The sequence below is a fragment of the Bufo gargarizans genome, chromosome 1 (genome assembly GCF_014858855.1).
Source record: "Bufo gargarizans isolate SCDJY-AF-19 chromosome 1, ASM1485885v1, whole genome shotgun sequence".
Classification (NCBI taxonomy): Eukaryota; Metazoa; Chordata; class Amphibia; order Anura; family Bufonidae; genus Bufo; species Bufo gargarizans.
Window position 1 is genome coordinate 44,439,942 of NC_058080.1, and position 15,423 is coordinate 44,455,364.

Consider the following 15,423-nt stretch of genomic DNA (forward strand, 5'->3'; position numbering starts at 1 on the left):
ATAATTTAGATTGATCGAATATTCTAATGAATTATCTGCATAGACATACAGGTGTGAACTTCTTTATCTTGGCTCAACATAGCCTGTTATATATAACCTACTTTGAAAAGAAAGAAAAAAGAAAAAACGGTGATACTCTGTCAAAAGATGTCTGTGTTATATGTGTCTATGTGGCCATCTAGTGGCTGTGTTCTGAATCACAACATGTCGCTGTATGGTATTGTATTAATTTAGTGAAAAATTGGGTTGTGCACCTTGGAGGGATGGGAGGCAAAACCCCGATTTGAGTAGGCCTGCAAAAGGAAGGATATACAGTATATATATAGCTAGTGTGAAAGTACCCTAAATTGGGCTTTCATTGTACAGAGAACCTGTTGCTCATTACAAGTAGCGGGCCCTGCATTCATGCTGCTGCCTGAGCTGTGCTCAGGTAAAACACCATTGTGCTTTTCCTCCTGCCAGAGCATAGCTTGAAGATTACTAAAGACTTTTAATTATGGTGGGCGAAGCCTGAATTTTATAATTTAACCCTTTGTCTATGCAGAGAATTTGAAAATCTGTATCAGAAATACTGACCAATCGTATGGACATAAGAAGAATCTGCACAGAATGCTCGACCTAAGAATAACAAGCTGTTAATAGGTAGACATTCACTTTAAAGGGATTGGTCCATCTAAGACATTGATGGCACATCGCAAAGACATGCCATGAACGTCAGAGGAGTGTGAGTCTCTATCTAGATAATGGGGCCCCTGAAGTGAAGGAGAACATGCCACACATGTGAATCATGTTTTCCATTTATCAATATGGGAGTTCCGAAAATAGTTAAGCGAGCCCGGCTTATTTTCGGAAGTCGCATAGTGGTGAATGGAAATGCACACCTTTTCATTCAACACTATAGAATTCCTATAGCGGTGAACGGAGGGTGGATGCAGAGGCATGTCTGCTCTCTGAACACTTTAGGGGTCTCTTTCTGGAGATAGGATTGGGCCCCAGATGGGTGTCCTGTACCTATCTGACATTTACGGCATAGTCTAGTAATATGTTCTCAATGTCCCAGATGGGAATGTCCCTTTAAGTCTCATGTGCTCTTTTATAGGATTTCCTTCGAAAGGCTGGTCAATTCTACACATTAGAAAAAAGCCTGGAAAATAAAAATATATGCCCAATGGCATGCAAGTAGCTGCCATAATCTAAATACAGGTATGATATATACTGTCTGGTCTGAGCTATTTTATTCAAAAAGTTCTCTCCCCCATGGCATGAATTTAATGTCCGATTTGCATTAAAACTATTAAAACTATTTCACTAGTGATACCACGACTGACCACATGGCGTGCTGTTATGAGAAAACATGTTCTTTAGCAATGTGGTGCAGAAAGTTGTGTCATTTAGGCTTACTGCTGTGATATTCTAAAGCTCCACCTAGTGGCAGTAGGGTGTAATGCAGCAGTTAATATGTTGTGCCATATTAGATGATTATTTGATGCCTGTGACCTCTGCACAACAATATAGACTGCAAATGATTCTTAGACTATTAAAAAGAGAATATAGTCAGTAACTCACCCCTGAAACAATGAGTTCGCCTCCCAGGTTTTGCACTTCAGCTTTCACCTTGCTGCAGATATTGAGCTGGTGGCAGTAGAGCGCGATCCGTTGAAGGTAGGCGAGCAGATCTTGTTTGCATGCAGAATCAGGACACTGCAGGGAAATAAAACAGGAACATCAGTAGACTTGATTAAATGTAACTCAGCTTCTAGTGTTAACGGCATATCATTATAACAAGGCAATCAGATAAAATAATATGCAAACAGCATATTAAACATATACTGCTCCGGCTACGGCACAGCCATTCTGGGATAACAGATCCGAGCACTACGTTTTCTGTGGTATCACAAACAGCTTGGTTCATTTTTCAAGGACTTATATTCTGGAGTAGGAGCCATCTGGTGAACACGAGTCTTTTGGGAAATTGCTCATATCTTCCATCATGGGTGATCACACCCCAATGCTTATTTACTCCATCGTTCCTGCTCATATTGTGCAAAACGTTCTGATGGGATTGATGTGGACAGAATTCCCTAATGGTCACCTGTGGTTTTCCAAAAATCCCCCTTCACTTTAAGCCTCTTTCACATGTCATGTGGTCTCCACGGACAGCACACCCACCCATTGACTTTAATGTTTGTATCAGTGTTTTTCCACGGTATGCAGTTATCCCATGGAAGAGTTTTAAATTTTGTCCTCGATTACGGATCCTTCATATACATTAGAGTATGGCCACATGGTCAGGTTTCCTTGTCTGAATTTGGAAGCCAAAACCAGGAGTGAATTGTAAAAAGAGGAGAAGTCTTACCTGCCCTTTATACTTTCTCTACTTTTAGGAACATTCCTGATTTTGGCTCCTAAACTTGATCATGTGGCCATAACCCCTTATAGTCTACCGGTCCTTGAAAACCAGACACAACACGCGTTGTGCTTTTCACGGATCGTTGCTAGGATATGTTCTGGAAATTAATTTTCATCCTAGCAGAGCCCGTGGAATGCTGAAAAGGGACCAAACACGGATTCTTAACAGACATCTTCACAGAAGAACCACTGTCCACCTTGTCACTGATGTCAACACAGAGATGTAAAAGAGGCCCCAGGGCTGTAATAGCTAACCTCCGGCCTCCAGCTGTGGTAAAACTATGACTCCCTAGATGTACACTTGCTTGGCTGTTCTCAGTACTCCATAGAAATGAATGGAGCATGCTGGGAGTCATAGCTTCACCACAGCTGGAATGTCGGGGGTTAGCCATCACTACCCTAGGGTATGTATAGTTGCACAAAAGTCGTATTCTTGCAGTGAATATATGCATTTATTAATTTAAAACATTTAAAAAAAAATTCTGATGAAATATCTTCCGTTTTGTGTCTACAGCTTCTATGCAGGCCTATACATCTCCGTGATTACAATAAAAAAATAAAAAAACGAACCATTTGCAATTTAAAGTGGTTTTCTTATGGTTGGCCATTAATATCAAATTAGTTATCGTTTGACTCCTGGAGACCCCGCCAATCAGCTCTTTAAATGGGCTGCTGCTCTTGGGAACAGGCAGAAGAACAGCACAGCGCCATACACTGAGCAGTGGGCATAATTGGTTCTGCAATATTGTGATTGGAAGCAGCATTGCAGTACCATTCATGGCTAGTACCCACAGCTGATTGGTGGGGAACCGTAACCAAACAGTGCCGTAAACCACCGCTTCAATCCTGCAGTCATACACCTATCCATATGTAACCTACTTCTTGGTACATTACTGAATGTACGTTAGCAATAGACAGGGACAGACCCAAGGGAGTATGACTGCAGGATCATTGTGGCAGGGGGTGTGTCTGGGCACCTTCCTGCAAGACTGACGCCCCTCTGGGCACCTTATTGGCTCATTTGCATACCAAATAAACTGGATTTTCTGAGGATAAAAACATCTATTGCTGGAACAAAGGCACATCCTGAAATAAGGAACTAAGTGCTATTAGGTCACGGCTTTACTTCAATAGCAATTATCCTTGTGACAGATTTCCTTTGAAGCTCTCCTACAGCAGGGAAAATAAATGGATGGGTTGTTTTGGAAACCTGGAGTAAAACTGTGTATGTGGAGACTGGAGGACCTGTAAGCTTCTATTGGCTGATAATGGTCATGTGACCAAGCTTTTATTGGCTAATGCATTTTTTGGGAATATATCAGGAACTAGAGAGCTGAGACCTGGTTTAAAACCTTCCCGGACACCTGATGTACCTGTTTTCCAAATTTTGTGATTGTAATTGTGACGGTGCAGATTCCTTTAGCGGACATGCACACACACATGCACTCAGCTTTTTATGTATATATATACATATATATATATATATATATATATACATATATATATATGTATACATTTTCTAAACATGTGCCTTTAAATTAAACAGGTTTTCCAGTTGTTTTTATATATATATATATATATATATATATATATATGACCTATCTTCAGGATAGGTCATCAATATCAGATCGTAAGGAGGCTATGGCTCTACCATGAGTGTCACAACCTACTCACAGCTTACCAAGCACAACACCATCCATTTGATAGTAGCACTGAGCTGTGTCTACTGTATTGGACTGATGAACATGACATCACTGGACTAGGAGGAAGCCACAGCTCTCACCAGAGTGCAGCAGTCTCTTCAAACAGTTAATCGGTGGGTGTGCTGGTAGTCAAACCCCTACTTATTGTGTATTGATGACCTATACTGAGGAAAGGCCATCAATATGAAAATCCTTGAAAACTCCATTAAAGGGGTTGTCTGGGAATAATACATTTTTATCAAATGTCCACAGTCTGCTTCCTGAAACAGAAGATTCATACCTTCTCCCCACTGCTCCTGTCATCCATGTTGCCTCCATGGTGTCCATGTTCTGGTCTAGTGTTTACTTCCAGCCAGTGGAGTAACTAGAGTTCTATGGGCCCCAGGACAAACTTTGAATTGCCCCAAACACTCAGGGGACTGGAACATAGGCACAGCGGAGGTAGCACGGAGGACCGAAGCAGCGGAGAGCAGGTATGAATCTTCTGTTTCAAAAAGAAGGCTGTGGTCATTAGATAAAATGTAATTATTACCAGAACACCCCTTTAAAGTATTTCCAGGGAGTGTCAATGCACCAAAATGTAAGGTAAAGGTACTGTATAAAACATGTTTGTATGTCACGAATACAGGGGAGGGGAGGGACACAGAAGTAGGCCTCAAGGCTAGGGAGAGGGAAAAGGTCACCTTCTAGGAAACCCCTAAACCTGGCCCTGACTCCTGTCGGTATGTATAGACCCTGAAGGTGGGAAAATACATACGCCGTAACCTAGACCCTAAGAGCCCTGAAATGCCCTAGGTAGTGGCAGGGAATGAGACTACTGGCTGCTTCCTAGGTAAACGAACCAGCGTCTCCCTGAGGCCTAGTAACAATAAGCACAGGGGAACAACCAAATACAAAGAGCAGTACAACTTATCTTATAGAAAATGGATGAGCAGAAACATAGGTAAGGTCCACACACCAACTCTTCCAAATCCAAGCAGAAAATATCAACCGCATGGTATGAAGTGTGAAATCAAACTAAGTAGGGAATGCAGTAATGACCACAGGCTGCACCTGTCAAGAGGTGAGGCCATTACCAAACCACAACACTGAAAATCAAGAGACTGTCAGTTAACCTCATGTGCAGTCAGTCTCCGATCTTCGAACCTCTGTCACAGAAGGTATCTTGACATTGTACATACTGCCCCTCATTAATTCCACTTGGTCAGGCAGCAGGGGAGAGGGAATTTGTCTTCAAGACAGGGGCATAACTACCATAGCGGCAGACCAGGCGACTGCTATGGGGCTCAGGGCAAGAGGAGACCCAGCGTTGTTGGGATTATCTCCTCTTCTACTGGAGGTGAACACTTGGTCTGGACTCTACCCTCTAAAGGAACAACTTGAAGCAACTGAGGCAGTAAAAAAATGGCCCAAGGGTCGCTGAAGGGGGTTTAGGCGGAAACCCTTCTGTCCTTTGTGTGGGGGGCCTGGTTTGATTCTTGCTATTTGGCCCTTACTTCTCTATGTATGCCACTGCTTCAAGGGATTCTTTAGAAGAGAAGTACCATTGATATATAACATACTTAAACTTCTGCCTCCATTTCCCAGAATTCCCCAGTAGTTAAGCTTTAGCTGTCCATCGTTTAGTCATGTCTGGCGAATCGTGATAGATTGTAATTTATGGCTATTTATTTTGTATCCTTCAAGGAATATCCAACATGAAAGTTTATGATTTAAGGTCCCGGAAAAGGCAGGATGTAGCTTAATGGAAGATTTTACTTCCGTTATTTACTACTATGGTACACATAGAACATCCTAGTAAACTGATCGTATTTCATCACACAAGAACATAATTTTTATTACCAAGTTCTAAGTTCTGGTTCAGGGGTTGGCTGTAAGTAATCTCATGGAAACCATTGGCTTTCACTTCATATGGAAATTATTTATAGAGTCAAATGGAAAAATGATGGATAAATCACTTAAGATGTCCGCGACCAACATGATTTGTCGCTTGTTTTTAGAGGTTACTACCAAAAGCATTTAGTGGAAGTGCAAATGAGAGACTTAATATGTGAACAGAAACATGGAATTACTGCAAATACTGAACTTTAAGAGTCGATAGACATACATGAAGATGAAGACTCATGAAGACCAATGTTGTGTACACCATCTTAAAGCAGTTGTATGGGCTACAGCTATTGATGACCTATCCTCAGTATGGGCCTTCAATATCAGATTAGTAGGGGTCCGACACCAGCACCATCACCGATCAGCTGTTTAGTGCAGCCATGGAGCCAAACGTACATGGTGTAGTGGGTGCGCAGGGGTACTGTAGCTTTGTTCTCGTTCAAGCAAATGAAGGAAAATCTAGCAATGATTATTCACAGGCTATTTAACCCTTTCGTGACCAGGCCCAAAAAGGCCTGAATGTTCAGGCAACTTTTTGTGATTTTGTGCACCTGGTGGTTTAGTGATCATAGCTTTTTTATTTGTTTGACTACAAAAATAATTTTAGTGATTTTTTTTTTACGTGACACTTAGGACTTTTTAGAGTTTTTTCTTTTTTTTCAGTTTAATTTGGAGGAAAACTGCTCATTATTATTAAATAGTATTTTTTATTAAAGCTTTTTATTTCTTAACTATTAAAACTGACACAAAAATGTATTATTTCAATGTGTTCCCTATTTTGTGACGATCGTTTTCATATATAACATGTATAGGTTTGAGAGAATTGGGCGACTATGGTGACAGTTTCTGTTGGCGACGGCATTTTTTATATTTTTTTTACATTTTCTTTATTTGTATTTTTATGTATTTATTTGTTTTTACTTATATTTCACTTCTTTTTTTTTTTTGGCACATAATCTGTTCCCGAGGAGGTCAATAAAAGACCTCTGGGGGACACTTTTTTTTTGTTGCCTTTTTTATTCACTGTTTCCACTGTAACCGGGGCATCCACAGGAGCCCCATTTATAGAGGAAAACAGCCCCCTCTGGGGGCATTACACACAGGCAGAGCTGATCGGGGTCTAAGGCCTTTTAGACCCTGCAGCTCTGCTCCTGCCCCTGCTCCAGAACCCCCCCCCGACGGCAGTCACGTGGCCAGCAGGACTAACAGAGGAAACGGCTCTACCGCTTCCTGCTCACTCCACTGTGCGTATATACGTGCTAGCTGCACTGGGCATGTGCAGATAGCACAAATATAGCCGTATGGCAGTCGGGAAGGGATTCAGAAGTAAATGTAAAAAATCTATGCAAAAAGCTAACATTACATATCACGTTCTGATCTTCAGTTAAACAGTATGCAGTTGAGCTCTAAGCTCCCTCTAGTGGTGGCAGTTATAACTCTATTACTTAACAGAAACTGTCACCTGGATTGGGGGCCACTAAAGCACCAGCATGATGTTATGCTGCTGTGGTTTTGGGTCACTAACCCCTCCGTCCCTGCAAAAGAAAAGTAAAATTTAAACTTACTGGGAGAAGTGTACGGGACTCTTCTCCAGGAGCATCAGTCGCACGTGTACATGCTCGATGTTCAGTGCATGGGCAGTGAAGCAAGGTGTAACATCCTCCGCTTCATCAGTGTAAGGTGCATGTGCCGGATCTCAATGGAGAAGTGTCCTGGACCTCTACATTAGGCATGGTGGTAGTCTAGTGGTCCCAAACTACAAGACAAGTCCAATTTAAAGATGCCCTACAAACTGAAAATTTGACTATAAATTGCCAATGTTTGTTAAAAATACTTGGTGCCCTCCTCATAATCCATCTTTTCTAGTACAAAGGAGCAAATCACTCAAAATTTTACTCAGAACTAATGTGTCCAAATTGGGTGACTAATTCAATTTGGGTCTAAATCGATACTACCTGAATTTAAAGTGCTCCAATTGACCTGAAAATTTTGGGTTGACATACTTTATGACATACTCTCTTTCTCTCTCTAAAATTAGGATTTGGATCTAACTCAAATTTTTATAAAATTTGTCTTGAATCTGATTAATTTAGAATCAATTATCTCATCTCTATTGACTAGACATTAGCAATATATAGCCAGTTTGGGCTAGAGGGTTGCTTGAAAGGGAAATTGATATTGATGGCCTATTCTCAGCATAGGTCATCAATATCAGATGGGGAGGGATTGAGTTGTCAACCAGCAGTTTGAAGAGGCCTCTGCACTCCTCAGAGTTCCTCGTAGCTTACCAAGCACAGCCACGTCCATTATATAGCGGCTGTGCTTGGTCTTGTAGCTCAGCCCCATTCACTTGAAAGGGACTTAGCTGCTCCTAGGCCACGTGATAGGCCAAATCTCCAACAATGATGAAATGGCCTACAGGAAAGAGGTTGAGAACCTAGAGAGATAGAGTAAGAACAGCAACCTCATACTCAGTACCAATAAAACAAAGGAGCTGATTCTGGATTTTAGGAAGAAGAAACAAAAGGGATACCATTCCATTAGCATAAATGATGGAAACGTGGAGATAGTTCAAAGTTTCAGATTCTTGGGAGTTTATATTAGTCAGGAATCCTGTCATGGATAAAAAACACAACAGAAATTACCAAAAAAGTCCTTCAGAGGCTTCATTTTCTGAGGAGCCTGAAGAAATCACAACTCCCAAAACAGCTTCTAGTCAATTCTTACAGGTGCACCATAGAATCTGTTATCACATACTGCATCACAGTGTGGTACTCCGGCTGCTCTTGTGAGGACAAGAAGACCCTCAAGCGCATCATCAGAATGGCTGGCAGAATCACAGGTACTTAGTTAACATCACTGGATGACATCTACACTGCTCGCTGCAGCAACAGGGCAAAAATTATCTGCGGGGATCCAACTCACCCCGGCCACAGCCTTTTCACTCCCCTACCCTCTGGTAGGTGTCTTAGAGCCCTACATGCCTGCACCACTAGGCTGAAGAACAGCTTTTACCCCAAAGCAATAAGTCTCCTAAATGCTCAGAGACTATTGCCCCTTCCTAGGATAGAAACTACCACAGACTGAAAGTGACTGCTGCATTTGTGACCCCATGATGATCTCTTGTCTGCAGTGGTGTCTGAATTAGTTTGCATATATACTCATAAGAACTTCCTACTTTGCTCTTGCTATATATATATATGATGTGAACTGTGAATAGTAATGCTTTCTAGTCCAATGTGTTTCTTTTTTCTATTATAATACTTTAATTTAAATGTCAGTTCTTTGTTCCTCTGTCCATGGCATCTAGGATTGCTCCAAACAACATTTCATTGTATTGTGCATTGTATTGATTATATTGTACAGTGACAATAAAGGCATCTTATCTTTACGTGTCCAATGTACACTGGCGCCACCGTAGGCTATCAATATCAAATTCCGATGTAATCCCTTTAACTTAAAGGGAACCTGTCACCGGGATTTTGTGTATAGAGCTGAGGACATGGGTTGCTAGATGGCCGCTAGCACATCCGCAATACCCAGACCCCATAGCTCTGTGTGCTTTTATTGTGTAAAAAAAACTATTTGATACATATGCAAATTAACATAAAAGATTCATAGCTTACTTGTGTGACCAGAGAAGAGTCATATTTTCAAGCTCTGACTCATCTCACACACAGGACTCATCTCAGGTTAATTTGCATATGTATCAAATCGGTTTTTATACACAATAAAAACACACAGAGCTATGGGGACTGGGTATTGTGGATGTGCTAGCGGCCATCTAGCAACCCATGTCCTCAGCTCTATACACAAAATCCCGGTGACAGGTTCCCTTTAAAGTTTATTAAGGGGATTTGTAGTTCTGCATCAGAAAAGTGAGAAATTTCTAGTGTGGACTAGTAATCAGATTCCTCAGCACCCCAGAACCCCCCAGAAGTGCACTACAAGTTAAAGTGTACCTCTAAAAAAAACTGTTTGAGATCATCTTATTCTAGTGATCATTAGTGTTGAGCGCGAATATTCGAATATCGATTTTTTTTTGCGAATATCGGCACTTCGCTAATTCGCGAATATTTCGAATATAGTGATATAAATTCGATATTTCGAATATTTTTATTTTTTTATTTTTTATTTTTTTTATTGTTATATTTTTTTCTTTCCCACTTCCCTAAAGTTGTTCTTACCTGTCCTTTGGATTCCTGGCTTCCTGGCTGCTCCAGTCAGTGCCCGTTGCCGCTTCTGCCGACTTCCATGCTCATGGAGCGTCCCCATCACCATGGGAACATCTCCATATACTAGAATGTACTGTCGGATTTGAGAATTACGTTAAAATCGCAATTCGATTTTTTCAAGTTATAATAATCGAATTTCGATTTTAACTTAGCACTGCTATATGCCATATTAGGCTAACTAATATGGCATATAGCAGTGCTAAGTTAAAATCGAAATTCGATTATTATAACTTGAAAAAATCGAATTGCGATTTCAACGTAATTCTCAAATCCGACAGTACATTCTAGTATATGGAGTCGTTCCCATGGTGATGGGGACGCTCCATAAGCATGGAATATGGCTTCAATGGCTTGGTAGAATTAGCGAATTGACGAATATATTCGTTATATTCCACAAAACGAATATAACGAATGTATTCGTCATATTCCACAAAACGAAGATAACGAAGTATTCTGCATCTTCATTTTAGCTACCTATTCATCAATTTCGCTAATTCTAGCAATGATATAGGAAAGTTGACTATAGAGACAGCTAAGTATAATTCGCTATGCGATTATATGACTGCTTTTTTTATAAATAGTATAATTATAATAATTATCAGGTATTATAATTATTCTATTTATATAAAAAAAAGCAGTCATATAATCGCATAGCGAATTACACTTAGCTGTCTCTATAGTCAACTTTCCTATATCATTGCTAGAATTAGCGAAATTAATGAATAGGTAGCTAAAATGAAGATGCAGAATACTTCGTTATCTTCGTTTTGTGGAATATGACGAATACATTCGTTATATTCCTTTTGTGGAATATGACGAATACATTCGTTATATTCGTTTTGTGGAATATAACGAATATATTCGTCAATTCGCTAATTCTACCAAGCCATTGAAGCCATATTCCATGCTTATGGAGCGTCCCCATCACCATGGGAACGACTCCATATACTAGAATGTACTGTCGGATTTGAGAATTACGTTGAAATCGCAATTCGATTTTTTCAAGTTATAATAATCGAATTTCGATTTTAACTTAGCACTGCTATATGCCATATTAGTTAGCCTAATATGGCATATAGCAGTGCTAAGTTAAAATCGAAATTCGATTATTATAACTTAAAAAAATCGAATTGCGATTTCAATAGGAGAGTAGCCTTTAAGTTAAAATCGAAATTCGATTATTTAAATCGCATATTAATCGCGATAACAAGAATAATGACGAATATTCGATTTCGACGAATATAAAACGAATATTCTATCGAATATTCGCGAATTTCGTCGAAATCGAATATGGCACCTGCCGCTCATCACTAGTGATCATTGGGGGTCTCAGCACTCCAATCATTTTGACCTTCAACAGTTAAAACCTATGATATGTCCCTATTAGAGATGAGTGAATTAAAAAAAAAATAGATTTGGCCGATTCGCTGAATTTTCCGAAAAAATTAGGCTTAATCTGAATTTATTTGCGGCAAATTATGTTAAAAAACAGCTATTTCCTGGCTGCAGAGAGCCTGTATAGTGGTGTAGAACACTGTGCATTGCAGAAACACGCATAGGGAGTTGCTGTGGTAGTGAAACAATACGATCAGTCAGTATGACATGCAGATGACAGGTGTCGCTCTTAGAATGCACACTTCACTTCTTTGAACTCAGCCTTACAGGTCAATGTAAAGGTATGAAGAACCGTGCAGAGGCCCAAGATCCTACTATAGTGTGAAAGAGCACACTCCTTTTACACCAATTTGTTGATTCCACATAGATTTCTAGAGGACCTGTTCTATTAAATGCTTATACAAGTAGAGCCCCCCGTCAGAGTAGAGAGGGTGTCAGTAGTAAGTTTGTGTTGACGTCACTGATTATTTTGCCCTTCCTCTGATCCATCAGAACAATAACTCCCAAAAAACTAATCCTGTCTGTGGAGCATCTGCCTTCACTCGGACAGTATTTAGTCAGTAATCCAACAGTATTGCTAAAGCCAAAAAAAACAGGAGTGGATCTAAAACAGAGATGACACATGAATGGAAAATTTTCATGTCTCCTGCTTTTGGCTATAAAATCATAAGCCAATTCTGATGCAAAATAGGGACCAGGTCATGCAGGCCTTACAGCTATTACATAGACAGAATCCCTTGTGCATCTAATTTTTCCTTCCTTCTGACAGATCAGAAGAAGGGTCAAATAAATGATGATGTCAGCCAGGTCAAAAGGCAAAATAGTGGCCCAGTCATGAAGTAAGGAGGGTGGGAACAGCATGAAAAGTCCACAGAGTGGCCCTTTGATATAGTGGTGAGGTGGAAACAGCATGAGGAGACCACAGAGTGGCCCAATGACAGAGTCTGGAGGTGGTAGCAACATCAGGAAGAGGCCACAGAGTGGCACAATGACAGAGTGTGGTGGTGGTGGCAGAAGCAGTATCAGGAGGAGGCCACAGGATGGAACAATTACAGTGTGGAGGTGGCAGCAGCATCAGGAGGCCACTGAGTGGCACGATGACAGAGTTTGGAGGTGGAGGCAGCAGCATCCGAAGGAGGCCACAGAGTTGCACAATGACAGTGTGGAGGTGGTAGCATCAGGAGACCTGAGTGGTGAGGTGGCAGCAGCATCAGGAGACCACAGAGTGACCCGTTAACACAATGGGAAGGCGGGTGGCAATACCAGTGCCAGCTGAAGATATTGGGTGTAAGAAAGAGCACTTGGCATCAGATGTGTGCCTACAGGTGGGTGGCAGCATCAGAATAGTAGCTGAGGCAGGTAGTCAGAAGAAACGGGTCTCTTTGGTCAAAGTGTTGGTGTGACACCATGGATGATCTAGTCTGATGCATCAGGCATTGGTGGGTGAAAATCCTGGCTGATCCACCCCTAATTCATCTTGAAAAAGGTCAGTCTCTCCACATTTTGAGTGGACAGGCGAGTTCTTCTTGGGGTAGCTATGGCCCCCACCACACTTAACACCCACTCTGATGCCACACTACTGGCCGGGAAGAACAGCTTTTTCAGGGCAAACTCGGCTAGTTGCGGCCACAAATCCAGGTTGGCTGCCCAGTAGTCCAGCGGATCTTCAATGAGGTGGCAGGGTGATGTCCAAGTATGTAATTTTATGGGCCTACATATCACTGTGTCTGTTTTTCCTCTTCTTTTCACGTTTTATATATTATTTTTTCACATTTCAGGATCACAGGACTGAAATTCACAGAGGACTCACGACTTCACGAACCCTTTCCTTATGGATTCCTTTCTGTCTTATCGACTATACACAGATGAATAACCCATCAAAATGGCACTAAAGTGTGATCACTGGCCCCGGACCATGGGTTTCAGGCATGATTTCTATCGTGTGACACCTGGAATTCCGGGTCATATATTATTGTAAACGTAATTCACAAATAATTTTGTACATTTCTGTTCCCTTCTTTCTCCCCCCTCGGATGTTGAACCTGAGCTGTATTCGGATTACATATCCCTATCTTTATATTGCGCCTTTTATTGAACATTTCTTTGAAAATTTGGTCGTGTCTGGACATATGAATATTTGGACCCATAATTATTTAATAAGGGTTTTTTTATTATATTGTTTATCTATATATTTATAAATAGCCTAGACCTACTCTCTTCCCCATAGTTGCGCATGCGATCTTTTGGCCATTTGTCCCGGTGCATGGTCCATTCCCCTTGACTTGCGGAATGCATATGTGATCACTGTCCCAATATGGGATAGTCTCTTTGTAATATGAACATTATTTTTTACTTATTTTTTACTTTTTGAATCATGCTTTATTCTATTTATTCATTTGTAGAGTGACATATGGAGATTGTGATTATACACCTTTTTAGATCATGCATGGGCTAAGTATCTCTGTAAAAAATAATGGATCCTACGGATATGAAATATGACCCCTCACCTTAACCATGCATGTGATTAGAGTTTATGAACTAGATTTTTATGTAACATATTGTATTTGATCAACAAGTGGATATTGGTTGTTATAGAATATTGGTAAATTTGTGGTTATGATTAGTGCACTTTAGAATATATATTTATTATGATATTTAATAATCATGCAATTGGAGGTGGATATACAAGTGTATTTTGTCTATATGATAACCTTCATGATTCATAAAAAGTTCTTTGTATATCTTCCCTATGAATTGATTTTAACAGGGTAGATCATGAATATTGTACATATGTTTTTGAATATCCACATATATCGCTGTGTTTGTTATCATTTGCATTCTGTGCTTCATTGGGATGTAGTCGCGATGTGGCCGCCGGATGTGACGTCAGACGCCTCACTGCACTTCCGCCAGTTGGAGCGCACGGTGGCGCTGGTGTCCGCTCCGGGGGCCATCTTGCGCATGCGCACCTGCGTCATCAACACGCCGGCCTTGTTGGTGTGTGCGGGTGCGCATGGACCATGCACCGGGACAAACTCAGGTGACACTTATCGGCGCCGTCACCCATTGCCTTAACTTTTCAACAGGTATGACCACATCTGATCTATATCTATGTAATTTAAATAATTATTAATACTGATTATAAAAGATGAACCTTGTGGTTCACAACGTACATGGACCTCTGAGGAAGCTGGTCTAGGAACCAGCGATACGCGTTAGGCTTGATTGCATGCCCCCTGGATAGGTTTTTTATGCTATGTGTGTTACCATCGTGCTTATGTCCTCGCTGTAGGCTTGAGGGATATAATCTTCTGTAGGGATTCTATGGCATAATCATTTGTGTACTGACCTACTTGTTGGATATTATTGCACATTTATAAAACTTTTGTCATACTTTCTATTGTACCATCCTTGGGGTCTGCTCCATGTGCATATGTTGTTGTTTTTAACCTTGATACTTCAATAAATTATTAATTATTTTGATGTGCGGCCATTGTATGGTATTTCTTTTTCTGGTTGCATTCATGTTATATATATATATACCAGGCCAGCACTCTGCTCAAATGATTTTTGGTGTGCCCCCCTTATCTTAGTATTATAGTGATGTCCAAGTATGCCACCACCTGCTCCAGGTCTAGCTGTCTCTGCTGCTGAGTAGCTTCTTCACTAGGCGGGTGAAGAAAGCTGCTGATCAGCGACTCTAGACTCAAGTTGCTGCTGATGGAGCTGGATCTGCTCCTAGGAGGTGCAGAACAGCATGACACCGCCGTGCCCTGCACATGTGGTATGCTGGT

The 15,423-nt window shown here is 40.9% G+C and overlaps 1 protein-coding gene across 6 annotated transcripts in view; it reads right to left on the bottom strand.

Moving 5' to 3' along the window:
- Positions 1-15,423, bottom strand: part of CTNNA2 (catenin alpha 2) — a 1,975,930-nt gene that overhangs the window by 140,841 nt on the left and 1,819,666 nt on the right. For 5 of the 6 annotated variants that reach the window (XM_044295267.1, XM_044295260.1, XM_044295237.1 and 2 more), the window contains one exon: positions 1,567-1,701. The exons of the other annotated variant lie outside the window; for it this stretch is intronic. In XM_044295267.1, the coding sequence (XP_044151202.1) occupies positions 1,567-1,701 (135 nt within the window). The remainder of the gene's footprint in view (positions 1-1,566; positions 1,702-15,423) is intronic. 6 annotated transcript variants of the gene reach the window in all.